This window comes from Leopardus geoffroyi, chromosome D3 (genome assembly GCF_018350155.1).
Source record: "Leopardus geoffroyi isolate Oge1 chromosome D3, O.geoffroyi_Oge1_pat1.0, whole genome shotgun sequence".
NCBI classification, from domain to species: domain Eukaryota; kingdom Metazoa; phylum Chordata; class Mammalia; order Carnivora; family Felidae; genus Leopardus; species Leopardus geoffroyi.
Window position 1 is genome coordinate 26,750,110 of NC_059339.1, and position 21,789 is coordinate 26,771,898.

The 21,789-nt window shown below is 56.5% G+C and overlaps 1 protein-coding gene across 3 annotated transcripts in view; it reads right to left on the bottom strand.

Moving 5' to 3' along the window:
- MYO18B (myosin XVIIIB) overlaps positions 1–21,789 on the bottom strand; it is a 259,923-nt gene that overhangs the window by 231,108 nt on the left and 7,026 nt on the right. For all 3 annotated transcript variants that reach the window (XM_045459579.1, XM_045459578.1, XM_045459580.1), the window contains 6 exons: positions 13,655–13,800; positions 12,067–12,225; positions 5,336–6,586; positions 4,763–4,829; positions 4,368–4,480; positions 2,919–3,095 (listed from right to left, as the gene is read on the bottom strand). In XM_045459579.1, coding sequence (XP_045315535.1) covers positions 2,919–3,095; positions 4,368–4,480; positions 4,763–4,829; positions 5,336–6,586; positions 12,067–12,225; positions 13,655–13,693 — 1,806 coding nt within the window. In that variant the 5' untranslated portion in view covers positions 13,694–13,800. The remainder of the gene's footprint in view (positions 1–2,918; positions 3,096–4,367; positions 4,481–4,762; positions 4,830–5,335; positions 6,587–12,066; positions 12,226–13,654; positions 13,801–21,789) is intronic.

Sequence of the window (21,789 nt, forward strand, 5' to 3'; positions counted from 1 at the left end):
GTCGAGCCTGCTTTCTGTTGCGAAGAGACTGATGAGAAACAAACGAAAGAATGAAACTATCCGGAGACGTTTTAAAGCCTGAATGAGATCACCAAGGAAGGTGGTATTTAAAGAGGAGGGAAGAGGTATGGGGGGGCAGGGCAACCGCCCTGGAGAGGTCAGGGAGACCCGCAAAGGAGGCTGAGGAGGAGAGGCCAGTGGGACAGACGGAAAAGCAGGACAGGGAGTCCTGGGAGCATTTGCAGGAGGAGCTTGGCCACACCAAACGCTATACTGAGGGTCAAGTCAGGGGAAATCAGAGACTTGAACATTTGGCAAATGAGTTTGGCAGCATGGAAACCACCGGTGACCTTGACGAAAGTCTGCTTAGCGTGGCCTTGGGGTAGAAGGGAGGAGGGCACTTGGAGACAGAGTGGTCAGTGGAGGGGCACCAAGGTGGGCAGGGCAGCCGGCCCGGCTGGACGAGGACATCCAAATGTCCTGGAATGATAAGCAGGCGACGACTGGGCCCAGAAAGGCCCCACCTGCCCTCTTCCGTGCCTTAGCAGGGCCAGGGGCACAAACCTGAGAATGGCGGCTTTTCCCCCAGCCTGCACCTCCTGCCTGGGGTTCAGGGCCTCCCTTCCTGCCCGAGACGTCCCGCAACAATAATGAATCCCTGTCCTGACACAAAGCACAAGGTTCCAGGGCTCGGGAGGACCCCAAAGCTGGTCAAAGTGGGACCAGCCCCCACGCTGGCTGGACACAGCCTTAGGGCATGCAGCAGAGGCAGAGGGTCCTGGGGTCTGAGCCCTGGAGCCACCTCCCACTCTGGGAACACTGAGGTCCAGGGGACAGGCCGTCCCATCTGTCAATCTCCCCAGCGGGCCGGAAGGGAAAAGGGGAATCCTTCAAACCCAGGCCCCTGTGCACACATACAGGTGCATGCGTGCACACGTGCCTTGCTTGTACGCACACACGCGTGCTCACGGGCACACACCCAAGAGTCGCAGAGGCCCCAGGGACTCAGAGCTGTACCCGTCTATACCCCACACATTCACACCCGTGCTCACAGCCACGCAGACCTGCACCCCCAGGCGCACACCCAGCTCCCAGCCGCCGCCAGGTGGGCCAGACTCCCAGTGAGAGAGGCCCCCAGCCCGGCCCCAGGTCCCACCAAGTCCGGCTTCAAGATGCCATCGCAGGTCTATGCTCCCACCTGGTGGCCATTTGAGGAGCCAGACGTGACTCAGCCAAAGCGTATAGAAGGTGGTTTCGGGTTTGGGTGTGGGAAGCTGGATGCTTTGAGGGGTTACAGGGGGCTTGGGGGATCACCTCACTCAAATTCTTTGTTACAGGGCGTATTCCAGCTCCTGGACATCCCAGGCTCTGCAACGGATGCCTCGATCCAGGATGGCCGGTGAGAAGCCGGCCTTACCGTGGGAGTCTGTGCTAAATCTCCCTCCCCGGGGGCTTTGAAGGAGCAAGACGAGTGACCCGGCATCTTGGAAGGCTCAGCGGCCTGGGACTGCAGTAGCCCGAACGTAGCCCTCACAGCAAGGGAGGGGCGAGTGCAGGTGCCCTTATGGACAGCCAGGTCGGGCAGGAAGCAACGGGGGAGGGGGGCGTCCTGGAGAAGAGAAGTCTTAGAGGCAGACTCAGAGCCACTGTCCCTTTCTAAATGGACCTTAGCCTCATTTGGGGGCTACGGATGGGTTTGCCCCATGGTACTCCGGAGGGCGAGATGCAGCTTTTCATCCCCAATTGGCGGATGAGAACGCTGAGGCCAGAGAGGTGTCGTGGTCTTTCCAAGGCACTCGAGGGGCAGCGGCAGCGGCTCCAAAGGCCTGCGACTTCCCCAGTCCTCCCAGCAGCACCTCCGTCAGGCGTCCCTGCCTCCTCTTTTGCCCGCTTTCCCCTATCCACCCAGGAGCCCAGGGGAGCCCTTTCCAGCACACGTCAGACCATCTCACCCCTCTGCCGAAGATCCCCCGAAGCTGGCATCATGCTCAGAGCAACAGCCGGGAACATCATGACCACATAGAAAACCTGCTGCGACCCAGACCCCACTTGTCCTGGCCTCCTCACTGTCTCCTCCTCCACACCAGCTGCTCTCCCCACTGTTATCTTTATTACTGGGGGCCTGTCTTCCCCCTCAAGAACGGAATGCCCACCGGGGCAGGCTTATCGGTCTTCCTCCCTGCTCTTTCCTCCATGCGGGGCATAGAGGAGACCCTCTTGTCGGTATCTCGATCAATGGGACCAATGAATGGGATCAAAGAGAGAATCCAGCTCAAAGGGCTCAGTGGTGGCTGCAGGCCCCACCACCAGGTGGCGCTGAGAGATCTCCTTTGCTTTGACTGTCTTGACAAAAACTGGCCATTTCCACACTTGGCAGGGAAAAAAAAAAAATTAAACAAACAACAGAAGGGAGGCTTCTGTTTCCCGAGGTATGTGGGTGTCTGGGACTCTCGAGTAGGCAGTATGGGGTTCAGAGCACAGAAAGGCTGGTGGCCTGGGTTTTACCCCCGCTCTCCCCCTTGCTGAACACAAGGGCTGGCCCAGAACATCTCATCTGTAAAACGGGGCTAGGAGAGGGCCCGATCTTTCCAGGTGGCAGTGAGCATTAGTTGAGACGAAATGTAAGGTGCTGGAAGCAGTGGCTGGTGCAGAAATGATATTTGCTCAATATCTTCTCATTATTGTGTGTAACGCCCCTGTTATTTCTATCCATGACTCAAGGTTCCCCTCGATGGAGGAGGCAATCACGTGGTCCTCGATGCCCCCGCGATGCCCACAATACCCCAGACTTTTTTATCTGGCAGGATGCTACTCACAGACAGGTTTGCAGGGGGCTTTGGCTGCCCTGCTCTCCCCTGAGAGGCAGAGGGGATGCCCCCCACTGCACGGCAAGCACATATTCCCATGGTCCCCCTCACCTTGCCTGCAGAGGGCGCCGGGGGCCTCCGGGGCTGGAGGGCGATCAGGTCCGGCCCGGTGAAGGTGTGGGGCAGCTGAGCCCGGTAGCGGTGCAGAAGCGTGTTCAGGACACTTGATTCGTTGACACTGACCAGGGAGGCCAGGTCCTCAGCCTGGTCCAGCTCGGGGGGGTTGGCCTGTGAAGCATCACACAAAGTGTCCTCTGGCCTCCTGGGCCTCCATACCAGCACCACCACCCGTACGTGCACACACACACACACACACACACACAGCCCCGGTGACCTCTTCTGGGAGAGCTATTTGCCACAGACCAGGACAGAACACAAAGACTCTGGAGAGAGAGAAATCCGTATAAAACTCGTTTGCCCTTTGCATAACCTGAGAGCCACCTGTCTCTCTCTCTCTCTCTCTCTCTCTCTTTAGTTAATTTATTTGGAGAGAGAGAGAGAGAGAAGAGGGGAAGAGCAGAAAGAGAGGGAGGGAGAGAATCCCAAGCAGGCTCCATGACGTCAGCACAGAGCCCGACGTAGGGCTCGATCTCACGAACCGTGAGATCATGACCTGAGCCGAAACCAAGAGTCGGACGCTTGACTGACTGAGCCACCCAGGCGCCCCTGCCACCTGTCTCTTCACACTGGTCCTCCCTCCTGAACTCACTGCCCCAGGAGGGGACAGATTCCTGAGACGGACACAGCAAGATTCAGAGAGCCTTCTCAAACACTATGAGAAGAATGGTGTTCAAGAGTTGCTGTTGCCTCCTCTCTGGGTCTTGCCAGGGAGCTCTACACGTGTTCTGTGACCCTCAGGGGTGAAGGCCAATGGCCAAACAGCCCCATTTCTCTGACAGCCCATCATGCACTGATCCCTTGGAAATATGCCCAAACTCTTCCAGAAGCGAGGAACGATTGCAGCTTCTCCTTGGGACGTCCCTTCTAAAAACCTTCCTACCATTCTTTCCAGCCTCAAGGAGTTTTTAGGGCCTACTGCTCTGGGGTTTGGGCCAAGCCTGAGCTCTCTTGTGGGTCAGCCTTTTTGTCAAGGACACGAGCCCACCGCAATAAAACCCCAAACAATAGTCCATCGAAACCTCGGCTACAGTTGATGACAAGCTGCAAATTTGGCTCTGAATTCCCTGGCAGCCAGGGTGAAAAGGGAAACCCTCCCTGTGGCATGATCTGCAATGTCCGTAAGATGAAAAGCGGTCACGTTCCTGGATCGGGCAGAACGACAAACATGTTTGTGAATGTGCCTGTGTCGAGAGAACCCCGAGAGAAATGACTTCCTGACGATACGCCTGCAGCAGAGCAGTGAGTTCCAAGATGGCCTTCCTTACAACTCCCTCCAGGGCATCAAGCCAAAGCAGTCTGTGCAGTCAAGTGCAAGGAAACCTCTTGCAGGAGTGGGGAAAGACGGTGCGGGGCAGGCGGGGAGAGAGATGGAGGGCTCACCCTATGAACACACTCCTCGTCCACCTCAGTCACGGTTTTGTCAGCATCGATGCAAACTCGCACCCTTCCTGCCGGCAGGTCGGCTGTTCCCTCATCCGGCTTCAGGACAGTTGCTGATGACAGCCCCGAGAGAAAGAGAGAGAGAGAGAGACCCAGAATCCGAAGCTGAGCTGTCAGAACAGAGTCCAACGTGGGGCTCGAACCCATGCACCGTGAGATTGTGATTTGAGCCAAAGTTGGACGTTTAACCAAATGAGCCACCCACGTGCCCCATGGACGCGGCATGCCCCTCACCCTTCCCCCCAGACTCTGATCTGACAAATACGGCCAGCAACAGAGGGGGCGCAGGAAGAAAAGACTTAGACCCTCCCAGATGGGCTGACACCCCTAATTACCAAGAGTAAATCCATCCTTCTGAACCAGCCACACTTTCTCTGCCTCGTACCATCTGTCCTCAGGAGCCTGAGAGCAAAGATCACATGAATCAGGTGACCAAGGGGACGCTGCCCTCCCTCCGCCCCCACCACCTCCACCCCACCCCCTTGTCCAGAGTGAACCCTTCACATGGGAGTTTCTCCCGGTGTGATCTGGGCCCACTGAAGTCAGAATTTCCCCCAAGGGAGGGCAAGTGGGGTGGCGATTATTTACAGGCAGATGCCTCGGCCCCACCCCTGGCCCCTGGAGTGGAACCGCTAAGGCGGGGCCCGGGAATCTGCATTCTGAGCAATCTGCTATTTATGCAGCCCCGAGTTTGAGAACTCTGTGAGTAAGCTCAGCCATGACAGGACATCTCCGTCTTGGGACCTCCGTCATGCCGTGGAGACTCTTACCCCGGGATCGGTGCAGTGGGGGCCCCAAGATCCCTACGCATCAAGGAGGATGCCCCCAGGAGCAACTCTTGCCCATCCCCCCCACCTCGGAAGACTCCCTCCTGCCCCTCCCCCACTCCGGGGGCTGGAGCCCCTCACCTGATCCAAGTCTCTGCTCTGTCCTCCTTTGCTCCCCTCCGGCAGGGCCGGCCCCTCTTCATCCTCCTTCCGATCCTGAGAACTGTCTGCATGGCCCTCCAGAGCAGGTGGTCCGGCCCTTTCCAGCTCCGTCTCCAGGGTCTCTGTCGTGTCATCCACTCCCGCATGGGGCTCCCGGGCATTCTGTCCTCTGCTCTCTGGCCGGCCCTCCTTCCCAGCCGCCGCTGGGTTCTCCCTGCATGCACCCACCTCCTTGGGGGTTTCACAGCCCTTCTCTCTCTCCCCCCTAGCTCTACCTGCCTCCCCGGGCTCACTCTGAGGCCGCCCTTCCTCTCCTACCTTGGCCTGGGGCTCCCCTGCCTTCTCTGTCCTTCTCAGAGGCTGGCCTGCTTTCTCCACCCCTCCGGGAGCTCCCCCCACCTTCCCGGGCTTCCCCTGAGCCTTGCTCATCTTCTCTGCCTTGACCTGAGGCTCCTCTGTCTTCTCTGCCTTACTCAGCAGCGAACCTTCTTTATCCTTCTTACTCCGGGGACCATCCCATTTGCTCCTGCTGCCCAGGGAGACTCCCCACTTTCTCACCTGGATCTGGGCCCCAGCGGGCTTGCCGTTGCCCCCCGAATCCTTGGAGAGGTTCCCCTTTGCCATCTTGTTTGGGGGGTCCCCTGCCCCCTTCTCTGCTGTAGCTGACCGTCCCCCTTCGCCTGGCCCCTCTCTGCCCTGGAGTTCACCCCCTTTCAGCCCTTTGGTCTGGGGGTCCCTGCCCCCTTTCCCCACCACGCCTTGCGTTCCTGGGTCCACAACGCCCTCAGTCTGGGTCTTCTCAGCCTTCGGGGCTGTGTCCTTAGTGCCATGAGTCCCTGGAGTCCCCCCCTTCTGTTCCCCTCCAGGGTCTGTGGCTGGGGGTGGGGTCTTACAGGTGGGGGCGTCTTGGGGCTGGGTCCTCTGCTCCGGCTTGGCTGAGTCCGGGTCCAGCTTGGCCACCATCAGCAGCACGTCACCCCTCCTCACACCTCTCTTGAAGGGCAGGGGTTTTCTGGCTGGGGTCCCACTGGGGCCCGGCTCCTGGGGCTTCTCACCATTGATGCTGGTCATCAGCACGGGGTCTGTGGGGCCGGCCTCCTGGCTCTCCTTGCCCGGAATGTTTGAGTTCTGCGGAGAGCCTGACTGGCTGCCTTGGGGGATTTGCTGGTTTCCAGATTTGGTGCCACTGTTGGATTTGCCCTTGGGTTGGCCAGCAGAAGTTTCTGGGGTCTAGGAGAGAGGCCACAGCCACACTTAGCTGCTCGCTGACCAGACAGCCTTGTCACTCACTCACTCACTCATGCACCCAGCCATTCACCCATCCAGAGACCCCCAGGCACCGACGGGACACAGAACTGGACAGGCCCTGTGCCAGGCAGTGAACTGAACCCCAACACCCTGGACCTTGGCCCAGCACCGCAAAACCAAGTGAACGAGTGGAAAGAGAGTCGACTTTGGAGCCCGACAGACCCAAGTTCAGCTTCTCACTCTGCCATTCGCCAGCTGTGTGGCCTTGGGTAAATGGCTTCCCCTCTCTGAGCCTATTTCCTTAACAATAAAATGAGTTTCGGGGCGCCTGGGTGGCTCAGTCGGTTAAGCAGCCGACTTCGGCTCAGGTCATGATCTCGCGGTCCGTGAGTTCGAGCCCCGCGTCGGGCTCTGTGCTGACAGCTCAGAGCCTGGAGCCTGTTTTGGATTCTGTGTCTCCCTCTCTCTCTGACCCTCCCCCATTCAAGCTCTGTCTCTCTCTGTCTCAAAAATAAATAAACGTTAGAAAAATGTTTAAAAAAAAAACAACAACAATAAAATGAGTTTCATAATGGCCTACATCACAGGGCGAGCGTTAGGGTTCGTGATAATGCCCAGAAACTGAGCCCAGTGCAGAATTCGTCCTTGGTAACAGTAGCTCCCTCTGCTGTCATTGGTACTTTTGCTGTGTCGCTGCTATTATTACTATTATTTCTGCCTTGAGTCTTGCTGCTGGGCCAAGGAGAAGGAAGGGGGCTTGGGGGCTAGAGCAGAGGACCCGTTCTAGTCTTGGCTGGGACGCTTTCCAGCTGGGTGACGGTGAACGACACCACCTAACCTCTCTGAGCCTCAGTTTTCCCTCCACGCAAGGCCAGGGTCACCTGACCATCCAGAGTTTTGGTGGAGTGAGATGTGGAAAAGCGCTTTGGAAGTGGCAGAGAGCTGAACGGAGTTGTTGCAACTTTTGCCATCCGGATGCACTCTCCATGCCAGGTGAGAGCCCTGGCATGTCCCCCACGGTCCTCCCCAGACCCTGCCCCCCTCGGCGGTCCTCCCCCCACCCCTACTCCCCACCGAAGTCCTCCCAGACCACCTACCTCCCCCACCCCACCCCCTCGCCTGGCCTGGACATCTGATCTCTGACGCCCCCTGCAGGCTCCTCTCCCAGGCTCTTCTGCTGCCTTGTGGCGTCAGCCCCACCCAGAGTTTTGTCCTCAAACCAGCCTGGCTGTGGCCTGAACTGCTCACAGGGCCACCTGGCCCGCTGCCTCTACAGAAAGAGAGCTGGAGGGTGCAGGTGGGAGGTCCATCCTGATGCCTGGCTTCACCGCCTGCCCAGGTCTGGGTTCTGCGTCTGGGACCATGTTGGCCTCCTCCCCACACATCTGGGCTCAGGACTCAGTTTCTCACCTTCCTCTTGCACCCAAACCAGCCCCCAGATCATGTTGATTCCACCTGCCCGGCGTCACACTTTTGTCTCCCTTCCCAAGCCCAGGTCTGTGTTCATCTGGGCCACGGTCACAGTCCCCGTACTGGTGGCCTTTGAATCTGCTGCCACAGTCATTTGAAACCCGATCAAAAGATTTTGGCAGTGGCCCCCAGTCTATGGGAAAGTCATTCCCTGCCATCACCTGCCATTCAAAGCCCTCAATGAGGAGTCACCACCCTCCATTCTGGCCTTATAGTCCCTGTGTGTCCCCACGCCTGAGCCACGCAGGGGCATCTCTTACCACATCTGATGCTTCTCTGCTTCCATGCTTCTGTTCACATCAGCTCGCTGCCTGGAATGTTCTTTCCCCCTCTTCACTTGCCGATGCTGTACTCATCTTTCTATACCCAGCTCAAATGCCACCCCTCTGCAAATCTGTGCCTGCAGGCCTCGCTCAGAACCTGTCTCACACACCCCTGAGGTCCCAGGGCACCGTGCAGGTGCACCGTCAGCAGCACCGGCCACATTCTGCACCCCAGTCTGGCTTTGACTTGTGTCTCTGCCCCGTTTCAGGTGGTGGAGACCTTAAGGGCACGGTCTCCATGGCTTTGTCACGATGATGATGATGATGGTAATAATAACAACCATCATGCACAGATCACTTTGCAGTGGGTCCTACAGGACCATCACACCCTACTTAACCCTCGTAAGAACCCACCGAAGTAGGTTCTGAACTCCGCCCCCATTCTATGGATAAAGAAGTGAACACAAGGCTATCAGGTGGCCTGAGAGACAAAGCCAGAATGGAAAGTCATACAGGCCTCTGGGAGTCTAAGGTCAGTGCCCTTAATTGAAGCATAGTCACAGCCTTACTTGTCCCCAGGACTCACTAGAATCTCCTGGGAGCTTTTTTCTTTTTCTTTTTCTTTTTTTTTTTTTTTTTTACATTTATTTATTTTTGAGAGGCAGGGAGAGACAGAGTGCAAGCAGGGGAGGGGCAGAGAGAGAAGGAGACACAGAATCCAGAGCAGGGTCCAGGCTCCGAGCCGTCAGCACAGAGCCCGACACGGGGCTCCACAATCCTTGAGATCATGACCTGAGCCAAAGTCAGATGTTTCACCGACTGAGCCACCCAGGCGCCCCTAGAATCTCCTGGGAGCTTTAAGAAAACAGTGATTCTGGGGTGCTTAGGTGGCTTAGTCAGTTGAGCATCTGACTCTCGATTTCGGCTCACGTCATGACCCCCAGGGTTGTGGAGTCAGGCTCTGCATTGAGATTCTCTCTGCTTGTGATTTTTTTCTCTCTCCTTCTCTCTCCTTCTCCCACTCCTCAGGTTCTATCAGAAGAAGAAGAAGAAGAAGAAGGATGCTTTGGCCCCAGTCGCAGACAGTCAGATGGAGTTGGCCTGGGCTGTGGCTGCCCCAGTGATTCCAGAGTGTAGCTAGGACTGAGAAAACCTGCTCCGGTGCCCATGGCCTAGTGGCTCAGTCTGACCTTCTCGGGGCCAGGCAGGGCACAGCCTTGGAAAGAGGATTGGCTGCACTTAGCACATCTCTCCACTGTCTATACCATTTTAAAAAGTGAGTCAGTGCCTTATTTTCTAACCAAACCACCATAGCAGAAACAGTGACATGAATTTGAGCCAAACGAGGTAACCGGCCCTACCCTCCCTCACCCAAATCCTTTGGATTTTCTCAGTCACCAAAGCCCTCAGTCCGCTCTGAAACCTTCTCAGTATACGGGGAGGAGGTGCCTGTAGGATCACTGGGGCCAAGAGGAAACTCAGAGCGCATCCATTTTACAGATGGGCAAGCTGGGGCCAAAAGAGGGGAAGGGCTTTGGCCTGGACCACACAGAGCGGTGGGGCCAGAGCAAGAACCCAGCTCTCCCGACATTTGACGTGGGTCTCTTTCTGCCCCGTGTGATTCCAGCCTCTTCCTGTCTCTCACTGGCTCGGGGGCCTTTGGAAATCCAAGCCGCCTCTCTGAGCCTCATTTTACATCCCTGCAAACTGGTGGCGGAGTCTAACGGCTCCGTGCAAGGATTAGATGGGGGCCAAATAAAGCAGTTGCGCTGGGGTAAGGAGAAAGAGTCTGGTTATTTACCGATCGGGACAAGAAAACAAATTGGCAAGAACCAGCCAGGGCTTGCTGTGTCGCAGAAACATGTCCCGGGGCTGCCGTGCTCCAGCCCCAGGAACATCTTGGCTCAAGGTCCAGACACCTGTTGTGCTCTGAGGCCTGTCCATCCTGCATCTTGGCTCTGAGGCTCTGCCTAGGCCCTGGGGCGACAGTTTGTCCCTATCCTATGCTCGGCTCTGCTTCTTAACTTGTGCACGGTGATGCCAGCACGGCCTGCGGCCTCATGGAACATTTTCCTTCCCAGGCCTCTGTGGCCACATTGGCCACCTTGCTCCCCAGACTAGCCCTTTCCCAGGCAGCTCACTAGCGCAGTGAACACACAGACTCTTGCCCTGGCTCTGCCGCTATCTGGTCTCATGACCTTGAGCAAGTTGCTCGACCCCTCTGAACCTCAGTCTCCACCTTTGTTAAGTGGGCATCATCTGATCCACCCCATTGCCACGGGGGGGGGGGGCGGGGATCAAAGGAGCCCACAAGCGGCAGAGTGAACCTTGTCTAGTGATGAACGGCCTCCAGTCACTTTGCATCGTGATCCAACAGCAGCCTACGGAGGTTGACTTTGGCCCTCGCTTATGCCTGGGTCAGGCAGGGGTGGGGGCCGAGCCCGTCCTCCCTGGCATCCTCCCCAACAAAGACGTGGCGGGGATGTGTTCAACAGCTGCTGCCGTTCAGCTGCCAGAGAACTTCTCTGAGGCAGCAAAGTCATTGTAATTGGACAGGTGCGGGCACGTGGGGGACCGGACAGGCAAACAACAGCTGAAGGGGGGTGGGAGGTGGAGCTGAGGTTGTCACTGTACTGGAGCCAACTGCTGGCTGGGAGGCGACCAGATCTCTCAGCCCAACCCCTGCGGTATTCGCCCCACCTCAAGGGGGCGCCAGAGAGACCCGAGGCCATGGCCTGTCTGCCTGACAGTGATCCGCCCTCGGCGCACTCCAAGTCCACCTGCCTGGTGTCCAGCCTCGTCCATCCTGCCCGGGGTCCCCGGCTGAGCGGCTGGGAACAAGGAGGGAGGCAGCGCTGGCCGCCATCAGGGATAACTCTGCAAGGTCTTAAAGCACAGGGACTGCATCGTGTCCAATGACTGCTTCAATCCAGCAGAGCTATTCAGAATAATGAAGGGATTTAGTGGACACCAACCAATCAGAAAGAACGTCAGCTGGACCGAGGGACTGAGGTCCCTTCTTGGGCCAAGCACTAACCCTTTGATTATTGGCATGTGGCCATTCCAAGGCACTCAGGGGAGGGGAAACTGGAGGGCACTGGAGCGGGGCTTGGCCGGGGCCGTGGCCGTTTGCCACACGGTATGGAGAAGTTTCAGGATTTTAACAACCGGTACACCTATAGCCAGTAACTGGATATCTTTCCCGCTTAAAGTAAGCCGACTACACATCCTTAGGTAACATCTAGGTTTCCCTTCCTGCAAAAAGAGGGGTAAAACGATCCCCACCATCGTACATCAGCCGATATCCTTCATTCATTCATTAAACAAACATTTGCTGAGTACTCGCTATGGGCCAAGTTCTACGAGAGGTGCTCAATACAGAGTGGACGGAGAGAGAGAACTATTGCGCTTAAGGAACTGCTAGTCTGATAAGCCCCACGATCAAATATTTAACTATGCCGACCACAGTGAAGACAAACACAGAGGGTGCTGGGGGAATCGGAGGAAGGAGGGCAATGGGAGAGCTTTCCGGGGATGTTCCAGAGAGGTCCCATTTGAGCTGGGTTTTGAAGGATGCGTAAGAGTTCCATCGATCAACTGAAGAAAGGACGTTCCTCAAAGCGGGGAGAACAGGAATAAAGGCAGGATGACAAGTGGCTGGGGAGTCTCATAGGACAGGACGATGGGTATCGACAGGCACCTCATCCCCCTTCCCGTGGGACCACTTACTTCTTGTTCAGGAGAGCCAAGCGCTGCCTGTTTCTTCAGTCTTGCTTCCTTGGACTCTTTCTCAGTCTCCCGGACCAGTTGCCTAATGAAGCCTCCTGGGATGACAGAGAACAGGGGAGGGGGCGAGGAAGGTGGAGGGCTCTTGTCCTCCTCCCGAATCTGTTTTGCAGAAGCAAAGAAGGAGACAGCTCTGTGAGTGAACCAGTGGAAGCAAGTGGCCCTTTAAGATGCTCGCAGTGGAACCCGGAGGAGGGGACCCCAGGGAGGACATACATGACTCAAGCGCATGCATGAGCGGCCGTGGCAAAGCGGATGAGGTTCGGCGGGGCTCTGGGGGGTTTCTGTAAAAATCCAACCCTGTGGCTACAGCCTACTCCACTGACCCAGGGCTGTGGCTTCCTGATGGCCCTTAAACCAGGACCCGGGAAGCCAGGGGCTGGATGCTGGCATTCTACACCAGAAGCAGAGCCTAGACCCGAGCCGGCTGGGGTCAGGGGCCAGCGGAGACTCCTCTGTGGACCGCAGCGACCTTGGGGGCTGACGCAAGGCCACCCGCTCTGGCCGACTGGGGGGTACATCTTTAACCGGCATCACTGTGACTGCTCACGGAGGGGAGTGAAAACGTACAGCGCTTTCTATGGCAGAGCTATACCCTGGTTTAAATAAGCTCCTTATCAAGGTCCTCGGTGGGTGGCTGGCAAGGATCTGATCGCCCCAGCCCGGCTGAGTAAAGGGGAATCCAAAGGAGGTAGGAAAGACGAGGAGACAAAGCGGAGGCCAGGGGATAAGGTAGGTTGGTGCAGACCTCCGTCCGGGGAGAGAGAAGCAGGGAAGTTGAGGGACTGGTTGACCCCACGCCTCTCTCTCTCGATGGAGGCTGAAGCCATGTCATGAGAGAGAGGGGAGTCTTAAGGCCCGCTCAGCAGATGCCGTCCTCGTGCGATACACCAGATCAGTGTGGGAGGGGCAAAGGCAACCAGGAGGCAGCCAGGGAGAAGCTTCTCGACCACCCCACCCCTCAGCCTTCCAGTTCATCAGATCATGCACGATTTGATGAATGGGGGATGGTGGGGTAAAGGGGATGAATGGTGGGATGCGGGGTAAAGGAGATAGCAGGCATCAGAGAAAGAGACAGCCCTTCACGGTATCTCGTGGGAAATAACAAAAGGGAAATGAATAACTCAGAAGAAGGGCCTGATTCCAGTTCTCCATGGTGACAGGAGGCAGGGACCCCAGAAAGCCATCTCCACGGCACAAGTCTGGCAGCCAAGAGCTCTGCCTCTGTCCCGCTGCCCACACAAACCCCAGGCTCATCAGAACTGCTTCGACGATCCAGACGGGACAGCTGGTCTACCCTCATTCCCCCCACGGCCTACCGAGGAACAGGAAGAGACCCGGCAGCCATGGGAGGAGTTCAAGGAGTTCACGGACTGGGTTAGGGGGGCCGCGGCTAACCGAGCCGGCTCAGGGGAAATGGAAGGTGGGACTGGATACACCACAGGGAGCAGCCTGGGCCACCCACGTTGACTTGCCCTCCGAGGGTCAAGTCGGCCCCGAGGATCCAGCCTGGGCCCTGAGTGGTACTTTCCTTCTGCTCCCACAGGGCGAGGCGTGATGAGATGGCCATGCTGAGACAGTGTCAAGGGTGAGATGAGATGACGCGGGGCTCTCTGCAGACAGCACGAAATGTGGCTTTATGGACACACAGGGCACGTGAGGTGAACAGACACAAGACTGACGCACGGAGACACGGGGAGGGGTGGAGAGAAGAGAGATACAGGTTAGCTCTTGGACACAGCCCTGCTCCCGTCCCCGCCGACGCCAAGAACCAAGGTCACGTGGCTGGGCACGGCCCACTGGAAGGACCACGATCCGCATGGAGGCCCCTGGCCATGGAGTGGACAGCGCCCCCCAGATCCTTTACCCTTAACCCCGCACTTTAACTTGTCATTGGGACATAACATATATCAGAAGAGGACCTAAGCAATACAGCTAAGCGGCTATTCTCCCCTAAAGAATAGACCTGTTTAACCAGCACCCTGATGAAGATTAAAACATCTTATTTTATTTGTTACAAGTTCGAGGACAAGCACATCTAATCTATAGTGATGAAGGTCGGAGGACCTGTTAGCTTTTGGCTGGAAAGGGGCACGAGGGAACTTCCTGGGGTGATGGAACTGTTCTGTATCTTGACCCGGGAGGGGGCCCCACGAGTGCGTCGTATGAAAGAATTCACCCAGCTGTACAATTCACTCGCTGGATGTCAATCCTGTCTCAATTCAAAAATAAACAAAACAGGGACACCCGAGCGGCTCAGTCGGCCCAACGCCCAACTCTTGATTTCGGCTCAGGTCACGATCCCAGGGTTGCAGGATGGAGACCCGCGTCGGGCTCTGTGCTGAGCACTGAGAGTGGAGGCTGCTTAAGGTTCCCTCTGCTCCCTCCTCTCGGCTCATACACCCTCTCTCCCTCCAATAAAAAAAAAAAATCAAAATAAATAAATAAACTTAAAAAAAAAAAAAAAAGAATGAAAGGCGAGCCTGGGGGGCTCAGCCAGTCGAGCATCTGACTCTTGAGTTGGGCTTGGGTCATGACCTACGTTTGTGAGATCGAGACCCGCGTTGGGCTCTGTACTGGAAAACATTACAGCCCCCTGACCCTCCCTCACACCCCCGTCTAAAGTTACTTTCCCCTCCCCCTCCCCTCCGAGGGCAACCACTCTTCTGACTTGTAACACCATAGAATAGTGTGTTTTTCTTTTGTGAGGGCGCCGCGGGCTCCATAATTGGATCACGTGTGTTAGGAAAGGACAGGGAACCAAAAGTATTCATTGGGCTGGTGCTTTGGGGGAGACGATTTAGTATATTCAGCATCTGATTGAGAGGCTTGCCAAATGGTCATGACTTTTGACCTAGCAAGGCCCCTTCTGGATAGCAAGCTCGAGCAAGTGATTCTAAAGCAGAGAAGTTCATCACTGGGGGGCTGGTAGCCCCCAACCCCAGAGACACAGCCCGTGTGGCCAGGAACTAGAGGAGGTCGAATAAACTAGAGCCCGTCTGACTTGAAGGAATATGCCATGAATCCATTGAGAAGGGTACGTAGGCAGCATTTTAGAAACCGCTTCACTGAGGCATCATTTCTATGCTAGACGGAAGACTCGCCCATTTGTAAACATGCAGTGATGATCTCTGAAAAGTTTTAGAGTTTTGCCACCAGAACCTCAGTCCCATCACCCCCAAAAGACCCTTCCAAGACCCGCTGCAGGGTGCCTGGGCGGCTCAGTCGGCGTCCGACTCTTGGTTTTGGCTCAGGTCGTGATCTCACGGTTCGTGAGTTCAAGCCCCATGCCGGGCTCTGTCCTGACCGTGCAGAGCCTGCTTGGTATTTTCTCTCTCTGTCTCTCTCTCTCTCTATCCCTCCCCTGCTCACTCTCTCTGTCTCTCTCTCAAAATAAATAAACTTTAAAAAGAAGAAAAAGGCCATTTGCAGCCACTAGCTGTGTGCACCCTCAGCCCCGGGCCACCACTACGTCTCTGTGGCTAAATAGATCGCCTTTTCTGGACATTATCTATAAATGGAACCCTAGCACATGCGGTCCTTTGTGCTTCTTTCGCTTTGCATAACGTCTTCGAGGTTCGTCCACACTGTTGTGCAGACGAGCTAACTGGCGCTTTCTTGTACCCATGGATCACCTCTCGTTTATGGGGTCGGGATGAATGGCGCTGCTCTGAACCATCACGTAAATCATCGCGCGCCTACGTTTCCATTTCTCTTAGGTAGATCCCTGAGGGTCGCAGTGCTAAGCCTACAGGGTGACGCTTTGTTTGACTGTTTAAGCCCCGGCCAGGCTGTCTTCCCAAGTGGCTGTGCCGTCCCCTGTGGGCCACCCGCAGTGTGTGAGGCTCGATCGGGACGCGTGCTCCATAACACGGTGATACTGGAAGGTGTCTGTGTTCCCTCGTAGAGATTAAAAGGCAGAGCTCAACATTGCACGCACTAAACTCTCCCAAAGGGGCAAAACCCAAAACGCTCCACAGAAAGCCAAGAGTGGAAGGAAGTACACCAAGGTCTTAAAGGAAGTGGTCAGGAGTGAAGGAGTGGGCGTCTTCTTCTCCCTCCGACTTTCGGCACGTCTGTGCCGGGCGTTGCCCTCGGAGCAGTGCCCCCCCCCACCGCCCCTCCCTCCCAGTCCCTTCTGGAAGATGCCCCCCTTCCCAGCTGTCAGAACCGCCATCACCATTGAAAGCCAGAGTGTTCATGGTCGGTCTGTGGGAAGCCTCTTTCAGTGACTTGTCCATAAGAAGATGGTTCGCACAGAGTTCAAGGTGATCCCGCGTGTCACACAGACAGCTGTCTGTCAAGATGCTGTACGTCCTGGAAGCCGGTGAGGCGGACCGGGCTGGGCTGAAACCGGCTCCCATCATCTCACAGGGGCCCCCCGTGGCCACCTCTTTCCAGCTCTGTGTTCCGTGACGTCACCTGAAGGGCTTGAAATTGGCTATGGGTGTATTTACACCCTAGAAATGGGCAAATGCGTAGATCAGGGCTTTTGTTCCGGGAGCTGGCCATTAAACGTTTACCAGCACATCCCTGGATGAGACCCCAGGGCCCCTGTGGGGCCTGGCTAAAAGGAAATCTCGAGATCCAAAGATCCAAGAAGGGACCTTGCAGCTCTGAGGAGGTCACGAGCCCACAGGGAGACCCCGGAAACATGTCCCAGGGCAGACGGCCAAGTCTTTGCCTTGAGAAGAAAGTTCCTCACAGCGTGGCCTCTCCAGCTTGCAAAGGCGCATGAGAGACCGATGGGGTGGAGAATGGGCACAAGATCAGATCTCTGGGGAGAGGGGCAGGGGAAGGGGAGGGGAGACCCTGGGGAGGCCCCCGAGTGACTCATAGCCAGACTCCGCTCTTCTATGCGCCTGGGAAGCAGAGCCCAGGTTATGAATAGGCCTGACGTGAGGTAGCCTGGCCACCAACCGCCCCCCCCAACCGCCGGCTCCCCATCCAGCCGAGGCCTGGCCAGGCCAGTGGCGGCTTCCCAAGGATCACCCTCGGCTTCAAGGCTCCAGGGAGAATCCTGGCTGTCAGTATGGGCTGTCCTCAGCCGGGGCTGCTGGCCTGCCCAGAGGCCCACAGCATAGGGGGACAGTGAGAAAGCCATCACTCTCCACGTCCTGCCCCTCGGAGGCATCAGGCCAGTCCCAGTGACCCAGGGCCAGGAGCCAGTGCTCCTGGGAAGGCTTTGTCAAGCCTTAATTTAAGTAAGTGTTCTTATCGCCACGTTCCCTTCCAGGTCTAAAACTCACACCTGCCTCATCAGCTTCTGTTTTAAGCCCATGAGGAGGCCCCGGATGCTCAGAATTCATGGTATTCTGAGTCTTGAGTGGTATTAACGTCTTGAGTCTCCCCCTTAGGGGTAGGAGAGGCTGGTGAAGGGAAAGGTGATCCCCAAAGCCAGGGACAGCTTGAAACAGTTTTTCCTGAACATATGTTGGATCTGAGTGGCCCCACGGGGCCCTCAAGGCTTTCCCTCTTACCTCCCCAAATGCCCAGTCCTGACACAGTGGCCAGGACTCCGGTGACTTCCCCTGTCTCAAAACACAAGTTCCCAAGTCTTTAGAGACGCCTACGTGGCCCTCACAACCATCTGCCCTAAAGCCTCTCCTGCTCACTCCTCCTTTCCAGGCACACCGACCTTCTGGAGGCACCTTCTGCGCAGATTCCCGCCTCAGGGCCTTTGTATATTCTGTTCCCTCTGCTTCAAATGCTTGTCCCTCTGCGTGGCTCACACCATCACCTCCTTCAAGCCGTTGCTCAGCGTCACCTCATCAATGAGCCTCCCTTCCCTATTTAAATGGAGGCATAGCCACCCCCCCACCCCCGCATCCCGGCGCCACCCATCATTTTATCCCGTCCTTTCTTTCCCACAGCATTTACTGCTATCACTGTCCATCATGCTGTGTATTTTTTGTTTAGCTTCTGACTCACCCTGCAGAACATGGTCCTGTGAGGGCCTGAAGCTCCTTGTGTTCTGTCCCCTTATGTAGCCCCAGTGCCTAGAACAGTGCCTGGCACGCGCTTAGCTCTCCGTGAATGTGTGTTGAATGAGTGACTGAATGCAGGGGTGGGTAACGATCAGGAGTAAAGCGGACGAGGGACGGAGCGGGCCCTCGGCAAGCAAGCCTGTGGCAGGGACTCCTGACATCCCCCCTGTGCTGTCGGCATCCACGGGGCAGGGGAGGGGATGGGAGGGCGGGCAGCATGATATCATGGCTCTGCCACCACCATCACACGGCGGGACCCCAGGAAATTCTCTGAGCCACGCACACACCACGCACACACCACGCACACCATGCACATGCCTGATCCCCAGTAACTGCTGTCGATCATATTTTCATTTTTATTTGACTCCACGGGTCAAAGCCGGCCTGGGGAACCCAGCATCCACTGCCCCCCAGCCCCCCCTTAAATTCCTGCCAGACCTGGAATTTCTTTATCTTAAGAGCTGTTATCGCATTCACCCCCACAGCGGCACAAGGCGGTTGGCATCTCTCCCATAGAGCAGACAGTGACTCAGAGAGGTTGAGGCACTTGCCCAGGGTCACCCAGCTAAAACGTCAAGCTGAGACCTGCTCCCCAGGATGTGTCCCACTCCTCCTACCTGTGCCCTGCTGTCATCTCAGCCTCACACTGGCGGTGATAAGTGGGGGCCAACCTGGGGCCGCCAGGTTGGGGCTCGGAGGCACCCTATGTCCTGGCGGCACGTTGTGGAACCCCAGGAAGTTGGCTCAAGTAGGTACATCCGGGGGTAGCACTGTGTGTGCTCTGCTATTTGGTTGGCACCTGTTGGGTGTTAGTCCCGGCACCAGGTCTGTCGTAGCCTGAGAATCGAGGCGGTTAACAAACTCGCTCGAGGCCACACTGGAAGGAGTGGGGATGACCCAGTTGCCTAAATCCCTCCTCCTTCCGTCCATCCTGAGATCTCTGCCCCCCGACCCCGGAAGGGAGGCAACGCAAGCAAGACCGTTGATGACAGTGCCACTAAGATCTGGGCGCTGCTCGGTGCTGAGAACTCGAGCACTCACGTCGTTTACGGTCACGAGCCACTGGATTATAAGGTGGATTCTGTGAGTGACCCCGTGTCGGAGGGAGGGGACGTGACTTGCTCCCAGCCAGGAAGCGGCAAAGCTGCCTGATGGACCCAAACAGTCTGACTTCAGAGCCCATGGTCGCTATAGCACCCGGGGGTTTCCAGGTTCTCCATCCCTGTGTCTGGCCCACAGCAGCTTCTTCTTCCTTTCTCCTAGCCCCCCTCTTTCACTAGCGCGTTGGGCCACCTCCTCCAGGCTGCCTTCCTGACCGTGCCAGCCCATGCCACCCTCCCAGCGGTCACAGCCTCCTGCCCGCTCCACCCAATCACCCCCATCACCCTGCCCTTCGCTCCACTGGCCACACACCTTATGTCACCACAGGGTCCTTCTTCGTTTCGACTTCCATTTGGAATCGGTCTTGCCCACAGTGTGACTGGTGAGTGTATTTACGCCCCAGCTAGCCCACCAGGCGCCTGGAGGCAGGCAGAGGTGTTGGCCGCTGTGAGAGCCAGGGCGAGGCTAGGGTGCTCAACATCTGGTCTGACGGTCACATGGGAGGCCGGGCATGCCGGGATCAGAAGACCGTGGGGAGAGGAAGATGCCCCTGAGGTGGGTGCCTTCCATTTGCCCCTTAGACACATCTTCCACAACCTTCCAGCTTCCAAGTGGGTTCAAGGTCACGGCAATCCCCCCGCTGGCAGAGATCAGAGGGCACCGGCACTCTCCCTGCTTGGGGGCCACGGGTTGGCTGCCTCCCTCCAGCGGAAGGCACCCTCCCCTCGGGCCGCCCCTTCCTCTGGCTACCCTCTCCTGCTCTGGTGGCGGGTCCCTCCCCTGCCTCCTTGGTCCTGGAGGAAATAGCAGCTCCTCCTGTGGCTGGTCCCGGCATGCTGCACCCGGGAGAGGTCAGCAAATTTTCCTTCAAAGGACCAGATAGTAAGCCCTTCAAGCACTGAGGGCACAGGGTCTCCCTCCACTACTCAGCTCTGCCTTTGCATTGCTGAGGCAGCCCTGGGTGATATGTAAATGAACGGGCGTGGCTGTGTCAGTGCAACTTTATTCTTTAAAGGGGGCCAAGAGCTGGACGTGGCCCTGGCCAAATCTGGAAGGACAAGGTCAAGGCTACCAACATCCATGCTGCTTGCTGAGTTTGACGACCTCTTCAGGCTCTGCTTGCCAGGCAGCCAGGTCTGGGGCCGTTTCCCAAAGGGAAGGGCCTCAAGTCTACGGAAGCTGTTGGGGGAGGGAAGAGTGGACACTTGGTTCATCTTTCTGTGTCTCATAACACCCCTCTCCCATCTTTAGACCGCTCTGTCCTCTGGGGTGCTGACCACTAGGGTTGCAGCCCCCAGGGTTCCCTGGCTTTCTGGCCTCCTGTTGAGTTTGGTCAGTGGAAGGCTCTGGAATGAGACCTGCATATGGGAACCACAAACGGTAGAGTATTTATCCCCCTGCTGGCCCTGCTTCCCTGGCCCCTAGTTTGGGGAAAGGCTGTGTTTCTCTATCTACGGCCACAAGCCCCTTGGAGAGGTCCCTCTCCACGGACAGACTGCAGTTACCCCCCAGGCTCCTCTATTAACCTTCCATGCCTTGCATCAGACCCAAGGCTAATAGCGCACCACTGTCCTCTCTGGATGCTTCAGCACGCTTTGTTGGTTTCCTTAATGCTGCACCCACTCTCAGAAGAGTTCCTTCATTCAAAAGGCTCTCCAATTGACCAGCTGGGTATGCAGTCTCCTGGTAAGACCCTGGCCAATACGGCCAGGGGGGCAAGTAGGTTTCAACTCACTATCACCTCTGATAGATGGTTAGTTTCTGCCCGGAGGGATATATGGGAAGGACTCTGAACTTTTATCTGGGCTCAGTGGAAAAGAATGCTCTGATTGATTATTAATGTCTGCCCTGGGCATGGAAGGTGGAATGGTGCACCTTTGCTATCTACTTTTAAATTTTTTTTTCATTTTTCAATGTTTATTTATTTTTGAGAGAGAGAGAGAAAGAGGGAGAAAGAGAGAGAGCAGGGGAGGGGCAGAGAGAGAGGGAGACAGAGGATCCAAAGCAGGCTGTGCTGCCCGTGCAGAGCCTGACTCGGGGCTCAAACTCATGAAACTTTGAGATCATGACCCGAGCCGAAACCAAGAGTCAGACACTTAACCGACTGAGCCACCCAGGTGTCCCTTGTCAAATGCAGGCTTAATGGACAAAGGGACTCTCATGATTCATACATGATTCAGCCAAGCTCACCCCGACCTGGAGCTTGATGGCCAAAGCGTCATGTAGTATTGAAAAGAGACTTTGCCCAACGCAGGGACACCGTCCCCTCATCCGGGCAAGGAAAGCCCACAGCTAACAAGTAGCTGAGGATTCAGGCCACAGTCGCAAAACCCACATTATCCTAGAAGATGAGAAGAGGGGTGGCTAATGAGAATAAAGGGCAGGGATGTCAGCAGCAGGAAAGGGTGTAAAGGGAGGGAGAGAGGAAAAAGGGAGGCATCGAGAGGGAGAAGAATGGAGAAAATAAGGTGGCAGGGGTGGAGAATGCAACGTGTACCCTCCATCAGAGGTTCCCAGAGGAGCAGCCCTTCTCACAAGGAATCTCCTAGACAGAAAGTCAAGGAGTCCTTTCTTGGTC